The sequence below is a fragment of the Anthonomus grandis genome, chromosome 11 (assembly GCF_022605725.1).
Source record: "Anthonomus grandis grandis chromosome 11, icAntGran1.3, whole genome shotgun sequence".
Classification (NCBI taxonomy): domain Eukaryota; kingdom Metazoa; phylum Arthropoda; class Insecta; order Coleoptera; family Curculionidae; genus Anthonomus; species Anthonomus grandis.
In genome coordinates, this window is record NC_065556.1 from 25259577 (window position 1) to 25275343 (window position 15767).

Sequence of the window (15767 nt, forward strand, 5' to 3'; positions counted from 1 at the left end):
TGTATTGTTATAATGAACAAACCAGATTATTTATCTAGGGTTACTCAGTTCCTAAATTCCAATAATTTTTGCAACCTTACAACAACCCTATGAATAAGTTTATAGCCCTATTAAAGTTTACTCTTAAACAAAGCCAGTTGACCCTTGATTATTTTTCCATCTCCGAAAGAAAACTCATTCCCATGAATCCCTCCACTCCTCTCCTTTACTTCCTACTTTGGATCTTGTGAAGTCAAACCTTCAACAAGAGAAAGAAAGAGGAATATAGTGGGACTAAAGGATGCCAAGAAACAAGCCATGCTTTTGTAACTCAAAAGAAATTTAATAAAGCTTTTCAAGTGCTATAAATTATTGGTTAAAGTGCATTTGATACTGACAATAAGAATTGAAAGAGGTGGAAGACTCGGAAAGATTATGACATGTCAAGGACATGAATATGCATGTTATTTGTCAAGTAGTTCTCATATAAACTGTATAGTGGACTCAAGTTGTACAAATCCTTCTGTAACAGATGAATTTGAGCAGTATCGATAAGCATCGATAGAAATTAAAATGTATTAGTGTGTAAAATGTTGACACACAATCTGCAGTCTGTGAAGAGGTTTTAAAGTTGACTTCCTTTGAAAAAGGAAGCATCAGTATCAGAAGCTTCAATGATATGGAACTGGCAAAAGGTAAATTAAAGTGAAATATGTACACAGGGTGGTCCAGTTTAAACGTTATTAATTTTAATAGGTGATGACCAAGCCCGATTTCCTTTTTTTTTATAAATTTTTGCAACATTTTAGCACGTATTTCTGAAGAATTAAAGTAAGATATTTTAAAAACAGTGCGTTAAATCATAATTTTGCAAAAGTAACTTTTTTTCTCAAATTAAATGGAGAATCTAACAGTTGACTTCTTATAAAAAAATACTTTTTTATTACCTCGCAGATTTGAGACAAAAAAGAACCCAGTCCCTCCGTATGTTACGCCGCTGGCAATTTTTTAAAAAAATTGACTTCATCAGTAATTGACAATTCACTACAATAACCTGCATGCGAAATTTAATTAAAATTGAGATGGTAGTTTAAAAGTTATGACAAATATACAAATAATTATTCTTAACCTTAACACCCTGTATCTTTATTATTAAACATTTCTGAGAAAAATTTTATAATAAAAATATACTTCTTTTTCAATTCTCTATCACGTATTAAAATTAATGACGGTTGAACTGGACCACCCTAATAATATTTTAAAGAAAACATAGAGGCCGGCCTCACAACAGTACAAAGGACTGTCCTACATAAAAGATTAGAGTATTTATCAAAGTATCTATACTCCAAAGTCTGTGAAACTTGGGTAAAAGCAAAACAGTCAAGACAGCCTTTCAACCACTGGAGCTAAAGGCTGAGACAATGATTGAAGTTGTGTCAAGTAATGTCTGTGAATCAATAAAATTAATGAATACTAAAAGTGAAGCAATTGATAAATTTGAGTATTTAGTGGAAAAAGAGTATTTCGCTTTGTTAAAGAACAAATTTTATCTTTTCCTTAAAAGAACTCGATATGATAATGAAAGATTATGATGAAAAGGAGTGAATCATAATTTGACAAATTAATAGGTATCAATCCTACACATGAACGAAGGAAAGGTTCAAGAAGAACTGATTTTCCAAAGAAACTTGTATTATCTATTGAGACCATTGGAAATAATAAACCAGAAACCTATGAATAGCGGTTTGTCATAGATTGGAAGGAAGAAATACAAAGTGAAGTGGATGCCTTGGTGAAGAATAAAACTTGGAAAATTGTGCCATATCCAACCAACCAAACTATCATTAATTCCAGATGGATTTTCAAGGATAAGGATATAGATGGACAAAGGGTGAAGAAAGCTCGACTACTTATAAAAGGCTACAAAGAAAGTGACAAAATTACAAAATGTACTCACTAATTGCCAAGATAATGACAATCAGAATACTCTTATAATTTATGTCACATGTGGACGTTAAGTGTACTTTTTTAAACGGTAAACTGAAAGACACTCTCTGCATGGAAGTACCAATGGAAGTAAAGAATAACGACTTCAAAAATGTACAAATTAGGAACAGCTTTATATAAACTCTGAGAAGCTAAATGTTTATACGAAAAATTGAATATAAACTTGATTAATATGGGGTTAGTAAGAGATCACAATCAGATCTATGCTTTTGTTTTACTGATTGTATATTTTTAGTAGCTCACATTGGTGTAAAAATATGTTTATGTCAAGATTTGAAATGAGGGATTCATGTAGCAGTATATCAAAAAGTAACTTTCATTTGAAATTTTTAGGTTTGAATATCAGAAAAAAAGTGTCATATCTTTTTATTCACCAAAAAGACTTACCTGAAAAAGTTCAATATGGTTGAATGTTGAGAATTGTCTATTCCAATTCAACCTAAACTTGACTTGGAGTCAAATAACAATAACAAAGCTAAATGAGGGTTATCCATAAGTTTCAGTATTACCTACTTTAGGCAACTTTAAACTAGTGTTTAAAAAGGGAATTGGGTATTTTTAATAGAAGTGAGATATTTGAATTTAACACAGAAAGTTGGTTTCAAGCCTGTAAAATGCAAGAATAATCATTATGATATCTTAACATTGGCTGATTTTTCATAAAAATGTAATTTAGTGGAAATCACAAAAGCAAAGAACAGTTTCGTGATCAAGAGCAGACGCTGAAGATATATATTTTTCTAGTTGTATTAAAGAGTGTATTTTTGTTTTGTATTTGAATGGTGAAATTTTGTATATTAATGTGCATTTAATTGAAATTTTTGAACATAATCAATCGAATATTAAGATGACCAAGACACTCGAAAACGAAGCGTACAAAACATATAAATGTATAAAATAATTTGTTAAAGAGATTCAGTTCATAAGAATTTGATTTTTTTGAAGTACATTAGTACTGCAGATCAAATTGCAGCTTAAAAATTGATTTTGTCAACAAACACAGCTAAGTTTGTGTTGGTGTGGTCTGTGACTCATGCATTAAAAATGACGTATGTCATAACAAACTAACTTTCTATAACTAATTTAATTTACTTTATCACAATTAAAGTATAGAACTTGAGAAGTGTTTCAATTGAACCTCGTCAATAATAAGGGATCATACTTAAAAATGATTTGTTTCTTTATTACCTATAAAAGTTCTTTTTGCTTTCCTGTACCATTACGCATGCGACGCCGCTGGTATCGAACTGGGGTCGTCCAGCTCTACCGCACATTTGAATGACGTCAGTGATTGGCATGTCTACGTAACGTTTAGTCGCCGCGTCAAAGTATTCGGTACCTAAGAAAATTTATATTATTAATAAATAAAAGGTGAAAATAATGAAGCCACTTTAGAATTAGATATAGAGGAGTAAAGACTAAAGCATAAACAATTCGAATAATTTTGGATAACTTTAGAGGTTCTTTCTATTCAGTAAATAAGATTGGAAACTAGTAGGTGTCTTGATAATAAATATTTTATTAATATAGATGTTTTCTTGCATTTCAATATATTTAAATTAATGCATTGAAAAAAATAGAGTAGCGGTTATACTTTAAAGATCCACTAATAATTATTTAAATTAAAAGCTAAAAAAACACTTACTTACCTTTGACAATAACAAGCCTGGCGGGAAAGTTCACTCCCCATGCCAATGTTGAGGTCGCAATTAACACTTGTATTTTCTGATTAACGTACAGGTGTTCCACCAAGTTCCTGTCAGATTCACACAAGCCTAAAAATGCATGTTTCCGTCATAAAACATAACTTCCCTCTCTTAAAAAACAGCTTCAGTACCTGCATGATGCATTCCTATGCCGAACGATAACAGCTGCGAAAGGTCCTGATCAATTAACCTCGCTTTCGCATCTTCTAACTCGTGAGCCTCCAAATGCATCCATTTCTGAGGCCTACTCTCGGTCAGTAAGAATTTCATAAGCTCATAACCTGTAAAAACCAGTGTTTTTTTTTTAACAACCAAGGATTCGGATTTATTAATCAGTTTTACCGGTGATTCTGGTTTGTTTACGGGAAGAAACGAAAATAAGCGCAGAACTTTCGGGGGCATATTGACAAATCGCTTGATAAACCGATTTGTTCATGGCGGCCATTCTTGGGCAGTAGTGTTTCACCTCGAAACCCTGCAGGTGGATTTCCAAAGGCACAGGTCTCACCGCCGAGCTAAAGTTGAACAAACCCCTCTATAAAAAGGGCATAAACCTAAGATTATTTATTTGAATATGAATAATCTTAGGAGCAAAACAAATGTAATATTATATAGTCTAGAGCACAGCTTATTAATTAATTGGTAGGTTTTGTTTTAATAAATTAACTTTAAAGATAGAAGAAATGATCTATTTTCTTCAAGATACTGACTATTAGATTCTTAAAAAATTTTAAACTCAGCCTCTACAGTATTTTAAGACGTTTTATGTTTTGACTTTAAGAGCATTAGACTTGTGGTCATAACAAGACTACAATTTTGGTTGCAATTGCAAGGTATCTCGAATATTTTTAATAAAAGAAAGATATAAATCGATTCCAAAAAATGCGTTTAAAAATTAGTTTAATTATGATGTTTTTCGTTGGTGTAAGTGTATTATTTTAATGAATAAGACATATTTTGCATTTCATTTAACAATTTCTGGTACTTTTTTGACAAAATAGTAATTATGCCTTTTCAATTACTTCCGATAATAAACTTTCCCCATATGTTCAAATTAATAAAACTTACCTTATCACAGTTTAACCAGTAAGCAAGATCGCCTGGGTTAGCCATAGCGGTGGAAAGTCCAATAATTCTAACATTGGTGTTTTTCTTGTGGTTGATACAGTTCATTCTTGATACGATCACTTCCAGAACTGGGCCTCTATCCTCGCCTAAGTATAATTAATTTTTTTTTTAATTTCTTTAAAAATTGCACAAAAGCCTATAATAGAAAAAAAATTAAAAAATATCTAGAAAACCTAAAAATGACGCTAAATGCCTGAAATAAAAGAGAAAATGTCTAAATAAAAGCAGAAAATAACTGAAATAATTTTGTAATTTTTAAAGAATGGTTTAATTCTTTCAAAAAAAAATACATTAATGTAAAAAAATCCCAGAAGGCATTAGTCTGGAACAAAAGCGACATGCCTAGAATAAATTAAAAATTATTTAAAATATTTGGAAAATTTAAAAGTGACGTCAAATAACTGAAATAAAACAAATCTGAGATCTGAGATAAAATAATCAAATAAATATGATCGATTCAAACAGTTTTAAAATAAAAAATGTCACTTTAGGAAGAAAATTCATGGAACGACTCAAGAGTTTCCTTAATTTTAAGGACAAAGTGAAATTATTCGAATGTTAAACTATAATCCTGAAAATATATCACAGTTAAGTCGTACTTACTACTTTATTAAATGAGAACCTATTTATTATTAAGTTAGTTAGTGCATAACAACCAGATTTTCTGATAAAGTTCCTTTAACATTCTTAGAAACTTTGGTCACTTCTAATTTAATAAAATTTATTCGTTTTTTACTATTTTGATTTTTTTTATTAGAGAGTGTTTTTTTAGTCACTTAAGTGAAATTAACCCTACTTTATATTATTCTGTAGGTACATTTTCGTCTTTTATCATTGCCACCTTAAAGTTGAATAAAAAACATTTAAAGGATTAAAAATTACAGCATATGGTGGTTGAAGAATTAAGAAAAGTGCCCTATTTTAGTTATTGTAGTACTGTTTGTGTTTTAATTTTATATTTAAATCTCGCGCATATATCTTGTATTGCGGATATTTAGTTGTCACTGTATCCCACTTACAGTTTCACCATTTATCATATCAGTAAAGGATAGAGTCCTTTTATTGAAGGCCTAAGGAATTCTTAATATTGTATGTAAACTATTATATTATATCACTATAAATGCTAATACTATTTTTTGTAAGATTATTTTCAATTCCCTGTAATAACCTACCTTAAATTGGTTGGGATTATAGAAGAAATATGATATAGAGGTAGGCGATATAATTATTTCAATTTATTATTCTAATAGAGTAAAAATAGAGGACCAGTGGAAGAGTGCACATTTTCAGTTACAAATTATTTTAAAAAAAATATGTGCATAAAACTGAGCGCTATCTAGTTTTGTACGTTTCATCGCAACATGTTGACAAATTTAAGCTTTTCTAATGCCATTCTAACGATTTCTGCAAAAAAAAGTGACAATGGTAATTTTCTTTCCTTTTTTTGACAAATTTACTATCGTACTATATGTAGTGTTCAATGTTGAAAAGATTTAAGTCCAAAATAGAATCAGGCGGTTATATTCATGTATTTCATCGTAAATAATGCTAAATACAGGAGCCACGTTTCTTCTATAAGGTACCAAAGTTTAGTATTATAATATTATAATTAATTAGTAACTATAATACTATGTCTCAAATAAATAATATGTTACGGATTTGTAAGAATGTCTTGAATATCTTGGAGGACGTTAACATATGTAATATTATATTAAAATAAGAAATTGCTTGCATATCGGGATATCCAGGTTTAGGATGCAATGGAACGTAAGTTATCTTTTATATCTTGGTGTATTTTATTTAAGATCTATTTTTTGGTTTAAAGTTAGTATTACTTGGATTTTATTATTTTTGTTTTTGTCTTTTTTTTGTTAATTACTATTACCTTATTTAGTCTTTGTGAAGCCTTTCTAAATAAATAAATAAATTTAATGAAAATAAATAAAAAATGACTATGCGTTAACAATATTTTCGTAACAATAATTTATTTGTAAAAGGAAAAGAAAGTACGATTGTCTAATAATTAAAAAATATATATCCTTTTAAACATGAATATTTAAAAAATGACAAAATATCATGATTTCAGACATTTAAAGATTAAACCAACGAAACATTAAACCAATTGAATGTTTTTCAAATAAACAAAAAAAGAAGAAAATAACATTTAACAATAACAAGAAAATAAAAGAAATGGAGTTAGTAAGAAATTAATGCACCAAGAATTTGTTTTTCATTTAAATAGTTTGTTCGATCAACTTGTTCAATATAGGGATTTTATAACTGTATTTATTTAGTTTTTAAAATTGATATTTTATGAAAACAATTTTTGTTACTAATATTCTTATAATGATACAATTACTGTTAATAATTAGAATATTTGTAGTTGGATAATATTTTTTTCGCATTTATGCATTAAATCAGCGATATTTTTAATAACGATAATTATAATACATTTTTTAACCTTAATACCGAAACCCTTATTATATCCTTTTATTTGGAACCCAAACATATAAATCCACTACAGTATCCACTGTTTAATAAGCCACCTATTGTATTTTACATGTTAAAAGAATAAATAGATTATTTTATTAAGTACAATATTAAAACACCAACAATCAACCGAAAAGAAACTTTATAATTAAAAAGAAATCTAAGAGAATTGTGACTTGTTGGAATGGTATAGAGAAAAAAAAACAGAAATATATTTACCTATATACTGAGATTATAATTAATTATGTTTCTATTTCTTGTAAGAGGTACAATACTAGTCTATTAGGTTCATAATAATTTTAGGTGTGTCCAACCTTTTATTAATAAGTAATAATTCATAGAACCAACCGGTCTAAGAATTTTCAGATCATCTGCTTAAAGAGCAAATTTACAATGATGAAACCATTGAGAAATATCATCGATAAATATGATAAAGAAGAAAGTAAGATAAACTACGAATGTTATTGAAAATGTATTAGAAATAGTTCCATTTATGTAAACATTAAACTTGCGATTAATTAAATATAAGGCAAGCCATTTTAATATAGAACCATAAAAAAATATACAGGGTAAGAAAAATTGGAATTATCAGTGTAGAAATATATCAAAATAGCTCTGACTGTTAAAAGCTTTAATTATTAAACGAGAACTTGTCATCGTCTACGTGAGTATTGAATAAATATGAAAAAATCAACATGTATTTTAAAAGAATGTAATTTGCATAAAAATGTGGAAGTTTAGGTAGAGGAAGACCTTAATAAACTCGAAAAATAATTCGTTGTCACATTTATTACAAATATAAAATACTGGCTGATCTATTTAAATTAAGCAACTTATTGCCTTGTAAAACCTGTAATAATTTAAACTTAATAATTCTTGAACGTTCTAAATAAAATAATAACTTTTTACAAGTGAAATGTAAAATTTAATAATTTGTTGCTCCTCAGTGCAAATGTGGTAACAAAAAACACATATTAAGGAATTTATCAGTGAAATTGCCTCGGTATTTTCAGAAAATTATTCAAAGACTTTAATGTTTAAACTGGATAAACCTTAATAAAACCTACCTTTATTTACGATGTAGAATCCAAAAATCAAATAATATACAGGATGCTCTATTAAAAAAAATATAACTTGTCATACAAATAATAAAAAAAAATATTCTGGAACGCCTCTGGCATTTTCAATTTTTTGCTTATTTTTTTACCATGTAGTTTAGCCAAACTATTTGTGTCGTATGACCTTAAAAAGTATTTTCTTACCTAATAAATGAATTTCATCTATGACCATCAAGCCAACTTGCTTGACGAAATCTTTTTCGGTCCAATTTCGGCTCATCGCGTCCCACTTTTCCGGCGTCGTAATAATGATATTCGCCGACCGAATAAATTCCGAACGTGGCGTCACATCTCCGGTAACTTCGATCACTTTTTTGTTAATTTTCGCGAACTTTTGTGACCAATCCAGGACTCGTTCGCGCACAAGAGCTTTCATTGGCGCTATATAAACAACCTTAAACCAAAAAAAAATCCCGTTAAATGGAACAAATTTCGAATCTGGATAAGAACCTTTTGCTCCGGATTCCTGGTGAATAACCTTAGAATGCAAAATTCGGCCACAATAGTCTTTCCTGAACCGGTAGGGGCCCCCAATATAATCGGCGTATCCGTGTAAAAGCAGGAATGAAAAACTTGACTTTGCACAGCGTTCAAGTGCGTAAACGGATATAAATCTTCATAAGACTTGTTCCTAAGAACCTTCTTGGGAAGCGGCTGTAGATCCAAGATATGCGTTTGAAAAGATTCCGAAGTAAACAGCTTCAAATCGTTTAGATCAATCACGTAAATACTTTCAGAATCTATAAATGGCCGAAGCTAAACAATGTCCGAATTATTATATGTTTGGTTAACTCACGCATAAATTGGCTATTAGTAACTTTAACAAAATACTCCAAAGATAGCGGTTTAGTCAGGGGAACAGTAAATACAAGCTCGATAGGATCCGCCTCAGGCTGGCACATTCTCTTAGTTATAACAAACGCTTCGATGTGATAGATGGCGTCGTGGGTTGGGTCTTCTACCCATGCGTAGTAATGCTGGACGGTGCCGTGGGTCTGGTTGTCCCATTTAAAGGTCGGGGTAACAAGAACTTTTACTCTAAAAGAAATTGATAAATGGTCATTAGGGTAAACCCACACGTTTTCCCTAATACTATTTTGCCGCAGCCATTTTCCCAAATGTTATTTTTCATAAACAACTATTTTTCTTGAGTAATACTATTTTTATTCACGATTTGGTTGGATTATTCAGTACGTCCATCCAACGATTTTTATTTAAAGAGAACGCCTGTTTCCACTGCCCCGTGAGTAATTAAAACTTTGGAATAACGCTAAAATACTTAATTTTACAAAAAATTAAACCACCTATTTGCCTAATAATTTAAATAATCAGAAGACTTATTTTTTTTTCAAACTCCATGGCATTTAAAAAATTAACATCTAATAGCAAAATCAATTTCTACCTTACTAATAAAAGAAATAAATATAAATCAGGAAGAACTGAACATAAAATTTAAAAAATTCAGAGACAGCTATACATATTATAAAAAATATTAGAACTAATGCGGTAGGAATTAATGGGACTCTTCCTTACTGCCTGAAACCTTTGGTAAATATTATTAATTGTTGTATTTTGCAAAACAGTTTTCCAAGTGAATGGAAGAAAGCTATTATTGTCCTTAAGTGCCATCTCCTCAAGATTTTGAAGATATTAGACCTATCGGCATTTTACCAGTGGTTTCAAAAATTTTAGAACGTCATATTTATAATGAAATTTCGGAGTTTGTCTATAAGTTAAAAATAATCCCAGACTGTCAATCAAGTTTAACAACAAGTCTTTTGAGCAAGAGAAATAACTTGTTTAACCTTGCTGGACTTTAGTAAAGCTTTTAATACCATAGATCATAAATTACTAGTATAGCTAAATTCCAGTACTCTGGATTTTCAAGAAACACTATTACATTTTTTAAATCTTATCTTGAAGATCGCTGTCACTGTGTTCGAGTAAGAAAAGATTCAGATCTAGAATATTCAAATTTCTTGCCATTAACTACAGGCGTCGCACAGGGTTCTATATTGGGACCACTACTTTTTCCTATTTATGTGCCTGATATGGACTGTCTACAATATTCTAAATTCCAACAATACGCAGATGACCCTCAGGTGTATCGGTTTCTATACATACCAGGCTTGCTCATAGCTCAAAATAAAATTAACAGTGATTTAGAAAAATTGGCTTCTTTCGCTAAAAATTATAATTTAAAACTGAATTCTTTGAAGTCTTGTGTGATGTTTGTAACAAACAATAAAAATCAATTAATTGGATAGTTTCACAATAACTATAAGTGGTAATTGGCTCAAATTTCACTTTTACAACACATGTAAATAACAAGATTAGGGCCGCTTACTACTACTACAAAATGGTAGTAAAATAGTTAATAATTACCTGAATACCAAAACACTGACAGTGCATATCTCTACGAATTACGTTAAGATTACTATAGATTTCTCCAGGGTGAAGTACCATTATGCAAAGCAAAATAATAGGCAAAGGGTCCTGTTTAGTTCACAATTTTTATTTCAAAAATTCCGACGCGTTGTCAACGAAAAAATTATATTGTTTGTGATTCATTCAATTGTTTGTAAATATACGGTGTGATGAGTTGTTTTTTAGATTAATGTATTGTGATGTCATATGTATGCCGTTGTTTTTAATCTTTTTATGGAAATTTTGTGATAACATCATTTTTCAATGGTTTAACAACCGAAACGCATCGGAATTTTTGAAATAAAGATTGTGAATTAAACAGACCCTTCGCCTATTATTTTGCTTTGCAAATTACGTTAAGCACAATTACATAAAGAAACCATTGCACGGCATCCTCCCTAGCTCCATAATATTTGTTTTAGTGATGAATGTACATTTTTTCACATAGACAAAATTGTCGGTATTGGGGTGACACTAATCCTTACCTCTTCCGGGCAACTGATACTCAATATCCAGAAAAAATAAACGTTTGGGCAGGGATATTGGGAAACCATATTGTGGGGCCTCTATTCACCGAACACAATTTAACTGTATTTGGATATGCTGGAAAATACTATTGACCCTTTAATCACCGAAATTGTCGAAACGAATCCTAATGAATTCGATATGGATATTGTATTCCAGCAAGATGGAGCTCCACCACGCTACTCTAGACAAGTCCGGAACTATTTAGATAACAATTTCCCCGGGCGTTGGATTGGCCGTCGAGGACCTATGTAATGACCAGCTCGCTCGCCAGATTTGACACCTTTAGACTTTTTTTATAAGGCTATTTGAAGCAAAAGGCGTACGAAACTGAACCTGCTTCAGTATTGGATTTACGACAGACAATAACGAATATTTGTAGAAATATCGATGTTAGTGTATTTGAAAATGTTCGGTGTGAAATTTCGGACCGACTGTTCTTGTGTCAAGAAGTTCAAGGCAACCATTTCCAGCATCTTCTCAATTGAACTCAATGTATTTAAGTGTATTGAGGTAATTATTAAATGTACCACCATTTTGTAGTAGATAAAGATGTTGAATTTATATTCTAGGGTTATAAAGTACTCGTCAGGAGCTTCAAAATGATGTGCGACAAGACCACCCTTTCCATTTAATTTTTTTTTCTAGGATGTCGCCCAGCAGCCATCTGGAAATTTTCATATGTCATTTAAATTTCGCTTTAAAACATAGTATTCATTCATCAATTGTATTACCTCAAGTTTCAATATTTTGAATTGATCCGATCAAAAAAATAAAGAGACGGACATTAAAGAAAAGTACTGTATAACATTATCAAAACTGGACAACCCGCAATTCTAAGATTCACATTTATTTTTCATTCGGGAAGTTTCATATAATACTAGAAACCTTTACCTACTAACAATCCCTATGCATAGAACGTCAACTTTTGAAAAATCGTTTGAATATACGTATTAAGTAATATATGTAAGTATTTGCACTTGCCTAATCACATAAAAGAAGTTCACCTAGTTTTAAATGCCCAACTTGCTGCAGTTATATGATATTTGGAGTGTTCACCTGTGATAGACCTGCTTAGCTGATTCTTGTTTTGAGCTTATTTAAAGTCAAATTATTAATATTTTAATATTAAAAATATATCAGTTTTAGTCTTGCCTCTCCTATGGTTCTAGCTTGCCCTTGTGCTGAATCCTACCTATTAGGGTATTAGTTTAAAAAAAATCGCAGTACACTCCGATTACCAGAAAAGTATATTTATTTATGATAAATAGTGGTTAATTAGAGTTCAATCTTTAAAAGCATATTATTTGTGTAATTGTTTGTATTTCTAAATGGTAATAAAACTGTTTTTAATTTGATTCAAGAAAAATGTTGTTTGGGATCACCATAAATTGGGGAAAGTGGTCGTTTGGGAAGATTGACGTTCGAGAAAATGACTGGGAATTTATGGTGTGAAGCTAATTTTCTAAATGCATTTTTTTTGCTATTTTGCAAATGCAAGAATCTGATAAAAGGCGAAAAATAATCGATAAATGTCACAATTTTTCCTAGAAATTTATTATGAAATTAATGACCTAAAAACTTTATTTAAAAGAAACGAATTTTCTAACTAAACATAAAATAAAAAGAAGTATAGACTTACCTTATAACTCCATCTGTAATCGGTTTAACAACCACGTCGATCTCAACGGTAGGAAAAATATTACAATAGTGCCTGACCCTATTGGCAACGTGACGGGCTCTAAACAAACTTTCCAGCTCTCTTTCAGACATCTCCTTGAGCTCCTCAATGCTAAGATTAAGAATCTCCATTGCTCTATGTTAAAATTAACATTTATTAACAATATATTTAATAGCAAAACAGCCAGAATGTACCTGTGAGTGCTCAAATGAGGCACCAACTCTTTAAACTGCATCAGGGGATGTATATGGTCCCACATTTGTTGCTCCAACATTTGAGCGAATTTAAGCGTCCTGGAGACTTGTAACGCGTAGTTTCTGTCTTTGGCGATTTCGAACAAGGCCCTTGCTAACCTAACGATTGTCTAAAACGAATTAAATGCAATAAATTGTTAGAAAAATTGATGAATTGATTGATAACCTGCATGATATATTGTGTGTCTGAACCTAAGGAGGACACCCTTATCTGAGCTCTGCTGATGTTCGCTTGAATCAAGCAAATTACTTTTGATGTTACGTTCGCGAAATCTAAATTGATTTCGTATTCGTTGCACTCTCTTAGGCGGTCTAATTCGGGAATTTCGTCCATCCTAACCTGGAATAATTGAGATTTTAGTCAGGAGATCCACTTCTTGAGAAAGTCATAAAACTTTAAGAAAAAATATATAAATTAGACTAAACTGTGTTATATATACTATAGGGTGCTAGCCCTTTGAAGTTTTTACTTTAGGAATATTTAATTTTTCACGAGTTTTTTGTGAAGAATGAGAAATTTGTGACTCTCCTGATATAACTTCAGAAAAACGCTCGGAAATGTCGATTTTGATTTCTGGGGACGTCTTTTCATCTATAGCTGTATAATACAAGGTGATCCAAAAATAAGATATTGCATTACACACAGATTTTTAAGTGAAAACTCTCCTTTCTTCCATTTTTAGATTCTCCATGAAGTATTTAGTAACTTTTGTTTAATAAGGCGTATATATACATATCTTCAATCGTGGAAAATATTTGAGTTAATGAAATTCAACTAATTTAACTTAATACATTCATCGAAAAACTTCGTATTTGATTTCAAATTATTAAATAAACTACCTATAGTTGTGATAAATACTGAACAATGATTTATTCTATTCAAGAAAGGGTAGAAACAACAAAACTGTAATGACGGCATAGGAGCAGTGCAAGAGCTTCTGCCCGATTGTCACATCCAGACAAAAAAATTAAATAATAATAAAATTTAAACTAACTGCATCTGTGTCTAATCTGCAAACAAACTAGCAAGTGTCAACTTCTTACTAAGAACAATAATGCTATACACAACAGACATTGGTAGAATCGCGTCCATGGGCATGTTCCACAGTCTAATGATGTATGGTGTCTTGGAATGGGGTCAATCTACACACTGGCATTCCATATTTATACAACAAAAAAAAAGCTACAAGAATCATAATAAATTCTAAACACTCAGATTCATGTCGACCACACTTTAAAAATTTAAAAATATTAACCTTACCTGCAACATACATACAACAAGCACCCCAATATGTAAAAAGCAATATTGCTAACATGTCTACTTACCAATCAATTCATATGCATGATACAAGAAACAAAAATAGCAAAAACATAGACTAACTTTACCTCAAAGAATTTTTAAAATATTATCTATCAAACTTTATAATTGCCTGCCAGATGAAATAAAAAGTCTGCCCTCTAATAAATTTAAATTTACAATAAAAAAAATATTGCTTCACTAAGTTCATATAACATACAGGAATTCTTAAGGTTTGACTGGGGTACATGGCCTGCAAACTAATGTCTAGCCTGGTGGACCTACTACTAATTGTATTTATTCCTATTTTATACTATTTATTTATGTGTTAGTATATTGGCGTTTTATCCAAGAACAAATGTTAAAAAATACATAATTTATCAGTAGTTACAATATTTTATCCCTATTTTACTAAGTAAAATCTTTTGTAATCAATTTATTACTTAGCATCTTATTACTGGTGTTATATGTTTGATAACTATCTTATTAACAAACTAAGTTGTTTTTCTCCCATTAGCTTGACGATGCTTAAACTTAATTTGTATTGTAGGTTCTACTGTACAGTTGTAGTTGTATTTTAAGCTTCATTCTTACATTCATTCATTCATTCAATATTCGTCGTAATCGCTATCGATAGAATTGTCCTCTTAGAAATGAAGCCAGAGAAATAGTAGCTTTGGGACGTAGTATATGTATAGTTGATAACACCGTATAAAATTCAAGATTTACACAAGATAAAACTTCTCCATGAACTTCATGAAGACATTTTGATAGAGTGGAGTATTGCGACTAATGTCCCACCCAATGTAACGCTATACGATGCTTTTAACATGGTGCTGTAAATAGACATAAGAGTAGATATTAACGTGATCCTCTACTATCTACATTCTCTTCACAACCTACATTCCTGGATGTATTAATAATAATGATAATAATAATTTGTTTATAATATAATACTATAATTATTCCTGGAAACTCGATGGACGAGACGTACTTGAACATGTTAGAAAATATAATTTAGGAGCCACGATTTACTAAAATCATAGACAGGATATTATTATATTATTATATTATATTAGATATTAATATATATTATTTGGTATTATTATACCAAAATTCGGTGCAAATATTTTAAGAGCGTATTATTGAAGTCAA

At 30.6% G+C, this 15767-nt stretch overlaps 1 protein-coding gene across 1 annotated transcript in view; it reads right to left on the reverse strand.

Annotated features, from left to right (window-relative positions):
* Positions 1 to 15767, reverse strand: part of LOC126741976 (activating signal cointegrator 1 complex subunit 3) — a 37853-nt gene that overhangs the window by 7370 nt on the left and 14716 nt on the right. Inside the window, exons 15-25 of the mRNA XM_050448480.1 lie at positions 13482 to 13655; positions 13256 to 13425; positions 13023 to 13196; positions 9225 to 9466; positions 8879 to 9168; positions 8573 to 8822; positions 4761 to 4906; positions 4035 to 4227; positions 3824 to 3973; positions 3636 to 3761; positions 3175 to 3325 (exon numbers count right to left, since the gene is read on the reverse strand). Of these exons, the coding sequence (XP_050304437.1) occupies positions 3175 to 3325; positions 3636 to 3761; positions 3824 to 3973; positions 4035 to 4227; positions 4761 to 4906; positions 8573 to 8822; positions 8879 to 9168; positions 9225 to 9466; positions 13023 to 13196; positions 13256 to 13425; positions 13482 to 13655 (2066 nt within the window). The remainder of the gene's footprint in view (positions 1 to 3174; positions 3326 to 3635; positions 3762 to 3823; positions 3974 to 4034; positions 4228 to 4760; positions 4907 to 8572; positions 8823 to 8878; positions 9169 to 9224; positions 9467 to 13022; positions 13197 to 13255; positions 13426 to 13481; positions 13656 to 15767) is intronic.